We start from the raw sequence: 10,644 nt of genomic DNA, 5'->3' as shown, positions 1-10,644 counted from the left end.
TCGCCGCCGAGTACGTTTTAACGTAATTCGTGCGCACCTTTTCTAATTCGTACCATTGCATTGGCTCGGCCACGGCTGCTACGAGACTGAGGCACAGCACGAGCGTGAACATTCCAACATAGTACGTGCGACTGCTCGCTGCGATGTCCTCGAAGCGCATGGAGGTAAGCGAAGGACTTAACATGTATTTTCGCTAAAAGTATCAACCCCATAGTATCAAGGAATCAACCATAAAAGGTGTCGATGGACCACTGCTGGTTAGGGTTGTTGGGAATGCATGCCCACATCTGCGCGTGGCGATCGGTGTACGTCGGGTCGGCGTCGAGGCACTGACCAGTGTGGGTCGCGTGCTCGAGTGTCTTGGTGGTCGGGTTGAAGTTCCACTTCTGGTTGCCGTTCTTGACGTCGCAGGCCCACGTGTGCACCTGGAACTTGCCGTTGGCGTCCTTGTACGCGTCCAAGCACTGGTTGTTGCTGGCGACCTTGAACATCTTGTTGGGCTTGTCCCACGTGAAGAGCTCGTTGAAGTTGTCGGCGGGCGCGTTGGCGTACAGGCTGGTGTAGTACTCGCTGAGGCGGTGGCCCGTCGTGAGCGTCTTGATGGTGATGTAGGAGGTCGTGAGGCTTGCGCACTCGACGAACGTTGTCGTCGAGAGAGCGCCCATGTTGCACGGCCCAACGCTGGCGCCCGATCCGCGCTGGAACGGGTTGGTGTCGAGGCAGAAGGAGGCCATCCCGGCGGTCGTCGCCGCAACGCGCTGGTCCTGGATGGTCCACTGCTGCAGCGGCGCCGACGGCTGGCATGGGACGGTCATGACGCCGCCGTAGCCCAAGTACGGGTGCGGCGGGCCGGGCACGGCGACGAGGCACTGGCCGTTGCTCTTGGCGACGAGCGTCTTGGCGGTGACGTTGTAGAGAAAGACTTCGTTGGCATTGTTGCGGACAATGTCCGTGTAAATGCGGCCGTAAAACTCGGACGCAATCAGCCCCGTCGCGGTGCAGAGCCGCTTCTCCTGGAGGCGCGGCGGGAGCGGGTTCGGGCACGGCGAGATGACCGTTTTGAGGTTGACATACCCGCCCTTCCAGACCAGGACCGTGCAGTCGCCGGCCGGCGTCAGCGCGAGCCGCTGGAGGTCGTTGCACTCGGGCACGTCGCCGTAGCAGATGCGCAAGTGGCCGTCGGGCGACGCAATCTGGTTGAACGAGTCGGCTGGCGACCCCGACGGGCTAGGAAAGAGCTTGGCGCACGCAAACGCTGCGTCCGATAGCTCCTTGTTGCACGTGCCAGGCGTGAACTGCGCAGCTGCCGACGCGAGGAGCGCGGCCAGAAGCAGCGAACGGTGCATGCTGCTGTGGGTGAGGTGGCGAGTCGCAAAGTGGTCAGCGTCGAAGGAGCTGTCGAAAGGATGGAAGCATCCCGATCCTCTTCACGCATATCATTCGGCTGCCCACTTTTTTTGCGGCGAGAAGGCGTTATCGCAGCTGGTGCGATCGAGAAGCCAGCAACGGCAAGCTATGCATTCCGACTCGGGCTGCATCGTCGTACTCAAAATGGCAGAAGCCTCCTGGTAATAGACACCAGCCCACGGATAATGCGTGGGCGATCTGCTGCTCCAGCAGGTGCTCGCCGATGGGCCATCGAGTAGTCTCTGATTGGGCAAAATGCACAGTGGATCTGCGTTCTGATTGGTCAGCGTGCAAAGATTTACGTTGAGCAAAAGCGTCACGATGCGACGAGCCTAACGTTATATGCTGCCGCGCTGACTGAGGCTATGGCGGTGCGCCAAGAGGGACAAGCCGACCAAGGAAGACGAGCCACGCAGCGACAGCTGGGGCCATGCGACAGCACGCGCCCGTGAGGCCGATGCAGCCAAGATGGCTGCGCTCGAGAAGATCGACTCGCGCGCATCCAGAGAGACGCCTGCCAAGGCGGCTTCGAGTAAGAGCGACTGGTCCGCACCACGGCGCTCAAGAGAAATGATGTCGTTGTTTAAGAGCTCGCCAGCCACAACGAAGCCAATTTCGTCGTCAGCTCGGCTACACTAAAGCTCGTCGCCGCGAGCCAAATGCTTCCCTAGTTGTCGACATTGCACTTTACGCTAGCAACCCGACCCCACTTCGTTGCAGCGCTGCGAGCCTGAACAGAGTCATTTGCGATCGCATGTTGACACTGTCATAGCGTGTAAATCCGGCCTTTTCCAGGTTCAGGACGAGCAAGCTCCAGTTAAACGCTGCTAGTTTCGCTCCCAAAAACCACGTTATTGGGATTTAATGACACGAAAGGTATCAAGTATATGCAATCAGCCATAGAAGGTGTCGATGGACCACTGCTGGTTGGCGTTGTTGGGGGTGCATGCCCACATCTGCGCGTGGCGATCGGTGTACGTCGGGTCGGCGTCGAGGCACTGACCAGTGTGGGTCGCGTGCTCGAGTGTCTTGGTGGTCGGGTTGAAGTTCCACTTCTGGTTGCCGTTCTTGACGTCGCAGGCCCACGTGTGCACCTGGAACTTGCCGTTGGCGTCCTTGTACGCGTCCAAGCACTGGTTGTTGCTGGCGACCTTGAACATCTTGTTGGGCTTGTCCCAGACAAAGAGCTCGTTGGCGTTGTTGGCGGGCGCGTTGGCGTACAGGCCCGTGTAGTACTCGCTGAGGCGGTTGCCGGTTTTGAGCGTCTTGATGGTGATGTACTTGTCCTTGACGGTCGCGCAGTCGACCACGGTGTCGGCGGCCACCTCACTAAAGTCGCAGGGCCCGACGCCGGCGGTGGACCCAGGCCGGAAGGCGTTGTGCGATTCCATGCAGTACGCGGGCAGATACTTGGATTTGGCGATGTAGACGCGGTCGTTCTCGAGCGACCACTGCTGCAGCGCCTTGGACGCATCGCACGGCAACGTGCTCAACGAGCCGTAGCCCAAGTACGGGTGCGGCGGGTAGGCGTACACCTCGAGGCACTGGCCGTTGCTCTTGGCCATCAACGTCTTGGCCGTGGCGTTGTAGACAAAGACTTCGTTGCTGTTGGAGCGGACAACGTCCGTGTAAATGCGGCCGTAGTACTCGGAGACAATGAGCCCGGTCACCGAGCAAAACTTCTTTTCTTGGAGCTGCGCGACGGCAGTTGCGACGACGGCGGCGACGGTCAGTGGGCGCAGCATATTGCAGAGGACGGGGTGAATTGAACAATGAAGTGGCGAGTTTGCACTTGGCAAGGGCCCATCGCAACCTTCTCTCAACCTTCTCTACAGCTGCTCTGCTCCACACAATCAACCCGTTGGAATGGAGCGCGTTGCGGACAGATGCTCGAGTGAGTTGAAGAAGCCTCGTGCTCTGCCTGGCCTGTTTTGGGTGATTTATGTATTTGTGGCATTGGCAGCTACTACTTGTGGCAGCCACAATGCTGGCGTTGACTGCGACGAAGATGGCGCCACCGCCGACTTGTTCAACACTCGAATGCTGAAGACGACGTGTGTTCATCCTCGCGCTATAGTCGTCGGCGCATGTGGTCGTTCTCTCTGTCTATGTCAGCGCTTTAAAGAAGAGTGTGCCAATAGCTGCATACGAATGGCACCTCCCGCCTCGGTCCAAGCGTGCGTTGACGACTCTCAACCGATCCGGTAGAGCAGTTCTATATGTACAATACTAGTTGGCTCGTATGAAAAGCCAGTATGTAGTTATGCACCAAATAAGAATATCTTAGTGAGAGATATCAATGTATCAAGCAAGGAGCGGGCCAATGGTCCACTGCTGGAGGGGGTTGTTGGCGGTGCAGGGCATGATTTGCGCGCGGAAGTCGTAGTACGTCGGGTCGGCGTGCAAGCACATGCCAACGTGTGTCGCATGTTCGAGCGTCTTGGTGCTCGGGTCGTAGTTCCACTTCTGGTTGGGGTTGGCGACGTCGCAGTCCCACATGTGCATGTGGTACATCTTCTTTGGGTCTCTGTATGCGTCGAGGCACTTGCCGCTGGTTGCGACCTTGAACATCTTGTTGGGCTTGTCCCAGACAAAGATCTCGTTCAAGTTGTTGGCGGGCACGTTGGCGTACAGGCTGTTGTAATACTCGCTGAGGCGCTTGCCGGTCGTGAGCGTCTTGAGCGCGACGTACTTGGTCTTGGCCACCGTGCAGTCGAGCAGTGTGGCCGACGTCACCTTCTCAAAGTCGCACGGCCCGACGCCAACGTTGCCGCCGGGCTGGAAGATCGAGTGCGCATCAATGCAGTACGCGGGCAGCGACTTGGACTCGGCGATGTAGACGCGGTCGTTCTGGAGCGTCCACTGCTGCATGGGCTTGGACGGGTAGCACGGCGCGGTTCTCAAGGCGCCGTAGCCCAAGTACGGGCGCGGCGGGAACGGCTGCGCCTCGAGGCACTCGCCGTTGCTCGTGGCCATGAGCGTCTTGTCCGTGGGGTTGTAAGCAAAGACTTCGTTGCTGTTGGACCGTACGACGTCCGCGTAGAGATTGCCGTAGAACTCGGAGACAATGAGCCCGGTCGCCGTGCAGAGTCTCTTCTCTTGGAGCTGCGCGGTGGCCGTCGCGAGGACGGCGGCGATGGTCAGTGGACGTAGCATGGTAGGCGGCGAATTGAAGAATGCGGTGGCGAGATGATCGTGCCTGATTACTACTGCAGCACAGCCTCTTCGACAGCTCCGCGCCATAAAGCCAACACGTTGGAATGGAGCGCGTCCGGCGCAGATGCTCGACCGACTTGAAGAAGCGCGAGCCCGGCTGGCCTCATGCGAAGGTTGGGAGCGTGAAAAGCTAGTAAATGTGGTATATCAGATCTATAGGTGGCTATTTGTGGCACGGGCGGTAAGAGGGGGCGTGCCCACAATCGCACGCAATGCTGGTGACGCCGACGACGACGGCGGACGAGATCGCGGCCTCGCCGGCGCTCTGCGCTGCGGCGGACGCCTTCTTCGGCGCGCCGGTGCTGGCGACGACCGACGACTCGAGCTACGCGCGCGGATTCCCCGTGCTCTACGTGGCGCAGGGCGAAGCCGCCTACTCGTTCGCGTCGGCGCCGCTCGCGCTCGCCTCGGACGACGCGACGACGTGTTGCATCCTCGTGCTCCAGTCGCCGACCTGCTTCTGCCTCGCGCACGTCGACTCGCCGGGCCAAGTGGCCTTCCTCTTTGCGCACTGGCAGCGCACGCTCGGCGCCGTCGACACGCGCATCGCTGTCGTCGGCGGCTACATGGACGAAGGCGACGTCGGCGCCGGCATCATCGCGAGTATCGTCGACGCCATGCACGCAGCACCTGCGTCCTCTTCGATCTTCCTCTGGGCGACCGGCCAGACCAACACGGTGCCAGGGTCGTCGCCGTCGCAGCCCAAGGTCCGTGGCCTCCTCGCGCTGCCGACTCTGGACGGCGATGCACAGCTCGCGCCCATCGACTACGCGCCCGGCGCGTACCGCGGTCCCAACTTTCTCCGGCGCACGACGTCGACGCCCGCGACGCCGCTCTATGTGCTCAAGGCCGAGCCGGCCCTCGAGTGCGTCGTCGGCCCGTACCGCAGCTTTTGGATGCACTCGGACCTCCCGGCCGCACGCATGCGCCAGTATCTCGCCCATGTACGGGGCTTCTCGGACGCCGAGCTCCTGCAGCGATTCTCGACGTCGCCCGCAGCCGAGGGCCCCAAGTTCGTTGCCGACTTGAAGGCGCGTTTTGACGCGGCGGGAGCCGTCCTCGACCTGAGTGATGACGAGCGCACGGCAATTCTCAGTGCAGAGCAGCGCTACCGGTGGCAGCCATCGACGGGCCACTGGGACCTTGTCGAAACCTAGTTTTGCCATTTGATACAATCAATCAATCAATCAATCAATCAATCAATCAAACGTGTTCGCGTTGAAATCGAATTAGCACAAAAACTAACTGAAAGACTTCGCAGACGTAGTGCTACGCCTGAATGCGTGGGAGTCAGCACCAGCACTTGGTCGTTGGGAGTGAGCTGCGCACGGAGAGATCCATCCCGTGGTGGACCCCACTCGCCGAGTGAAAGCTCGCTCGAGGTCGTACGCAGGCTCCTGTACTCGGACCACCCGACAGTACTTGCCATTTGATACGTTGATAGAATGCAAATGTTTGGTCTACGCGTTCGGAAGTGCAAACTCGACATTGGCGAGCCTTGGCACCCAAGCCGTTGCAACCGCATCACGTGCACGATCACCTGGTCGCTGGTCGTGTCCGAGACGCTTGCCACATTCGTTCGCCAGGGTTCGGTACCATGCACCGCCTCGAGTTCGTCGACAGTAGCTTGGGCGCTGGCGCAAGTGAGTGAATCTGTCGCAGTTGAAGATGCTTCCACGATCTCATTGGCGCGAAGACGAGGTGGTTGGCCCTTGCGACCGCGCAGCCTCAAGGGACTGCAGTGCAACGCAAAATCAATATTCCTGTAGCGTCGACTCCTAGGCCATCGGCAGGTACCTCGTGAGGCTCCGACTCGTTTGCTGCATGGCATGCGACCACTGTCGCAGCGTCGACGATTCGGGCGGTAGAGCCGCGTACACTCAACTTGGACAAGAGCTTGGTGTCGCATAAAACAGGCACTTGGCGCATACACCAATACAACCCGGCACCCCGCGTTGCCGGCAACCGTTCACGCCTTGTAGAAACAGAAAGCGCTGACTTTCTCGTCTGCTTGGCGCTGAAGCCACCAAGTCTCGTGCATCGGGGCGTACAGGAAGGCTGTAGGATTGAAGCCGTCGGAATCGAGCAGCTGGGCTACCGACGACAGGCGCTCGGAAGCTTCAAGTGCGACAACCGGTGGAATGGTACCTACTTTGGACGACAAGAAACGTGCAAAGCAAAGGCGCTTGAAAAATGAAGCGTGTTGGGTTGAGAGGAGGCCGCAAAGCCTCGCAGCGCACGAACGAACGCCGACCAAGCAGCGCCGCATCGCACCTTGCACGCTTTTTCATGCGCCAGGTTCGAACGAACTGCAACGTGAGCTGGCTCCGCCGCGATCCTCACTGTCGCGAGCGACCGCGTTCAGGTCCATGCTCGCAGGATCGTTGTCGGTCTCGGCGTGGTCAGCGACGTACAGCTGCAACACGAGCCGTCGTCCTGGTCGACCGAGAATTTTTGGCGCCAGCACCATCTGGTAGAGCCATTCCGCCCGTACAAGTGCAATCTGGAGCCACTCACTTTTCAATTTCGTCCATCAACATGAAGTGCGCGCACCTCCTCTCGGTGCTTCTCGCCACCGCCGCCGCCCAGGTCCCCGGCACGTGCAACCAGGAGCTGACCGACGCGACCTACGCGTGCACCAAGGTCTTCAACGGCCCGTCGGGCATGCTCGGCGAGGCGCTGGCCAACATTGGCTCGACGGCCGGCCACCTCAGCATCTGCTACGGCGACGTGCCCGAGTGCAACAACCTCCAGCGCCTCGCGCTCACGCCCGCCGGCGACTGCACGATCAACGTCTGGAAGGGCTCCTACGTCAACCTTCGCACCGTCATCTCGCCGTGCCCGAGCCCGCTCCCGCCGCGTCTCCAGGAGAAGCAGCTCTGCACGGCGTCGGGCCTCGTCGCGTCCGAGTACTACGGCAACGTGTACACGGACGTGGTGCGCACCAACAGCAACGAAGTCTTCGTCTTCAACACGACCGGCGGCTCGCTCATGGCCAAGAGCAACGGCCAGTGCCTCGAGGCCGTGCCCAACATGCCGCAGCCCAACTTTGGCTACGGCATTGTGCGCACAGCGCCCTGCGACGGGTCCAAGAAGCTGCAAAAATGGACGATCGCTGGCGACCGCGTCACGACCACCGACGCAGGCTTCTCGACCTACTGTCTGAGCACCGACCAGTTCAAGCGGGGCGCCGTCGCGAGCCTGGGCCCGTGCAACTGGGGCCAGCTCTCGAGCACGTCGTTTGTCGACTGCACGACGACCAAGACCAAGTACGTCCGCCTCTCGTCGGCGCGCGGCCACCGCCTCAGCGAGTACTACGCCAACCTCTTTGTCAACGCGCCCGCCAATAACTTCAACGAGCTCTTTGTCTGGGACAAGCCCAACAAGATGTTCAAGGTCGCCAGCAACAACCAGTGCCTCGACGCCTTCAAGGACAGCGCCGACGGCAAGTTCAAGGTGCACACGTGGGCCTGCGATGTGAACAACGCCAACCAAAAGTGGAACTTCAACCCGACCACCAAGACACTCGAGCACGCGACCCACGCTGGTCAGTGCCTCGACGCCGACCCGACGTACGCCGATCGCCACGCGCAGATGTGGGCGTGCACCCCCAACAACCCCAACCAGATGTGGTCCATTGATGCATTCTCGAGCTAAGATCTTATTTCCATGTTTCATTTCCATAACATACAACAGTTTTGAGTTTCAATGGGCATTCTCGATTGCATTCACACAGAGAGCGTCGGGATGGCATTGTGGTGCAAGTTCATTTGCGCGGCTTTGAGGCGCAAAAGACGATGGTCGACAAGAGGCCGCGAGCCGCGCCGACCGCCGCCGCCGTTGTCGCAGCGGAGCGGTACCATGACGCAGTCGCTGTCATCAATCCCGACCACGCGTTAAGACGCACCTCGCCCACGTCGCTCTCACCTGCTACAATATATTGTACCACAGGGCGATGAAGGGGATGGCAAGTGGACATCTGATTGGCTGGGAAAGAGCCAATCAAACCTTTTAGCCTACGACCGTACGTTGTGTACGCGTACACGTACAACATTGTGTATTGTACGGGGGTCAAATGAGGATCCATGCATAATTGACTTGGCTGACGCCCAAGGGTCTTCTATTAGCTAGGGAATAGACAGCAATGCGTCCACTTTGTTCAATTTGTTAGTACGCTCAATTGAGTTGCAGTTGCAGATGCAGTTCATGACTCTTCCGTCGCTGCTCGGATGTGCTCAGGCCACACAGCATATAGGCGTACACGAGCGCAGGCGTTCAACAACATGTGGAAGATCTGGATGCGTCGAGGCCTCATCTCGGAAGGCAACCGTGTGCGGCTGTACAAGTGCTACGTGCTCCCGGTCCTTTTGTACAACTGTGGCACGTGGGCCCTGACGCCAACAAGTCTGGCGGGCCTTGACAGCTTCCATCGCCGGCAGCTGCGTCGTCTTCTAGGCATCTTTTACCCGAACACGCTCGGCGACGTCGCGCTCTACAAGCGCTGTAAGAGTGTGCCGCTGAGTGAGATCGTCGCCCGCCAACGCTGGCGCCTGCTGGGCCACGTGCTGCGCCTGAAGAAAGACGTCCCTGCCAACATTGCCGCCGCCCGCTTCTTTGCCGCTCCCGAGGCGCCCCGTTTCCTAGGCCGCACCAAGATCACGTTGCCGATCGTCCTGCACCGCGACCTCCAGTCGTTGACGCCGCCTCAGTCGCTGGCGTCTCTCGAGGACCTCAACAAACTGCGTAGCTTTGCCGCCGATCGCGACGCCTGGAAGGAATCTACGGAACTTGTCATCATGGGCCTCACCCGCGGCCACAAGCGTCCCCGCGCGACTACAGAAGAACAAGATGCAGCCCCGCGCCGCCGCCTGCGCAGCCACGGCCCGGCGAGCGAATGAAGAAGAAGGAGATTGCTAGTCTCTACGTATGCGAACTCTTTGTAACAACGAAGATAACGCGAAACACGTTCATATATATATATACGAGCGCAGGAGAGGTACTCAGCGCTGCTTTCTGATCGCTAGGACGGATATAGACCAGCTCTCAGATCTCTGTTTTAGCACCCAGTGGGCAGGAGTGTGGTAGGAGGAACGAGCCAGCTGCTGCACAACTTGCTACTTCGGAGGCCAGCTATCATCTGCCCCCTTGGGTGGCATGCGACTAGATCCACTTGTTTATGCGCCTCGATTCCTTGGGTTCAGAGGCTTGTGCGCCGCCAGCTCATTTTTGATTTGCAACAACATGCAGCGCCTCCTCACCGTTGCCGCGGTCCTCGCGACCGCCGCCGCGCAGTTTCCGCCCGGCACGTGCAACAAGGAGCTCACCGACGCGACGTACGCCTGCGCCAAGGCCTTTCCCGGGCCCACGGGTTGGATCCTCGAGTCGCTCCTCCAGATGAGCGCGACGGCCGGCCACCTCAGCATTTGCTTTGGCGACCATCCCGAGTGCAACGACCTGCAGCGCCTCGTCTTCACGCCCGCGGGCGACTGCACCATCCAGGTGTACAAGACCAACTACGTCAACCTCCGCACCATCATCACGCCGTGCCCGAGCCCGCTTCCGCCGCGCTACCAGGAGAAGCAGCTCTGCACGGCGTCGGGCCTCATCGCGTCCGAGTACTACGGCAAGGTCTATACGGACGTCGTCCGCGCCAACAGCAACGAAGTCCTCGTCTACAACGTCACGGGCAAGACGTTGATGGCCAAGAGCAACGGCCAGTGCCTCGAGGCCGTGCCCAACCCGTCGGGGCCTTACGTCGGCTATGGCACCGTGCGCACAGCGCCCTGCAACGCGTCCCAGGAGCTGCAGCAGTGGCTCATCGCCGACAACCGCATCTACGTGCGTCAGATTGGGTTCATGATCTACTGTCTGAGCACCGACCAGTTCCAGCGCGGGGCGATGGCCAGTGTCGCGCCGTGCAACTGGGACCAGCTCTCGAGCACGTCGTTTGTCGACTGCACGACGACCAAGACCAAGTACGTCCGCCTCTCGTCGGCGCGCGGCCACCGCCTCAGCGAGTAC

At 60.1% G+C, this 10,644-nt stretch overlaps 6 protein-coding genes across 6 annotated transcripts; 1 reads left to right on the top strand and 5 right to left on the bottom strand.

The window, feature by feature from the left end:
• Nucleotides 1-224: 224 nt before the first annotated feature.
• Nucleotides 225-1,346, bottom strand: SPRG_20540 (hypothetical protein; the record flags this gene model as incomplete). Its single annotated transcript, XM_012347232.1, has 1 exon — nucleotides 225-1,346. The coding sequence occupies one exon, from the start codon at nucleotides 1,344-1,346 to the stop codon at nucleotides 225-227; it is 1,122 nt and encodes a 373-aa protein (XP_012202622.1).
• Nucleotides 1,347-2,300: 954 nt separating this feature from the next.
• SPRG_20539 (hypothetical protein) lies at nucleotides 2,301-3,152 on the bottom strand (the record flags this gene model as incomplete). Its single annotated transcript, XM_012347231.1, has 1 exon — nucleotides 2,301-3,152. One exon carries the CDS (start codon nucleotides 3,150-3,152, stop codon nucleotides 2,301-2,303), a length of 852 nt encoding a protein of 283 aa, XP_012202621.1.
• Nucleotides 3,153-3,711: 559 nt separating this feature from the next.
• Nucleotides 3,712-4,563, bottom strand: SPRG_20538 (hypothetical protein; the record flags this gene model as incomplete). Its single annotated transcript, XM_012347230.1, has 1 exon — nucleotides 3,712-4,563. One exon carries the CDS (start codon nucleotides 4,561-4,563, stop codon nucleotides 3,712-3,714), a length of 852 nt encoding a protein of 283 aa, XP_012202620.1.
• Nucleotides 4,564-4,835: 272 nt separating this feature from the next.
• On the top strand, nucleotides 4,836-5,780 carry SPRG_20537 (hypothetical protein; the record flags this gene model as incomplete). The annotated part of the gene is made up of 1 exon (XM_012347229.1): nucleotides 4,836-5,780. The coding sequence occupies one exon, from the start codon at nucleotides 4,836-4,838 to the stop codon at nucleotides 5,778-5,780; it is 945 nt and encodes a 314-aa protein (XP_012202619.1).
• A 1,363-nt stretch (nucleotides 5,781-7,143) lies between these two features.
• SPRG_20536 (hypothetical protein) lies at nucleotides 7,144-8,307 on the bottom strand (the record flags this gene model as incomplete). Its single annotated transcript, XM_012347228.1, has 1 exon — nucleotides 7,144-8,307. One exon carries the CDS (start codon nucleotides 8,305-8,307, stop codon nucleotides 7,144-7,146), a length of 1,164 nt encoding a protein of 387 aa, XP_012202618.1.
• A 1,536-nt stretch (nucleotides 8,308-9,843) lies between these two features.
• Nucleotides 9,844-10,644, bottom strand: SPRG_20534 (hypothetical protein; the record flags this gene model as incomplete). Its single annotated transcript, XM_012347227.1, has 1 exon — nucleotides 9,844-10,644. A coding segment is annotated over one exon (801 nt), but the record flags the coding sequence as incomplete, so codon positions are not given.

This window comes from Saprolegnia parasitica, assembly GCF_000151545.1.
Source record: "Saprolegnia parasitica CBS 223.65 unplaced genomic scaffold supercont2.34, whole genome shotgun sequence".
Lineage (NCBI taxonomy): Eukaryota > Oomycota > Saprolegniomycetes > Saprolegniales > Saprolegniaceae > Saprolegnia > Saprolegnia parasitica.
This window is presented reverse-complemented; position numbering and strand designations above follow the sequence as displayed.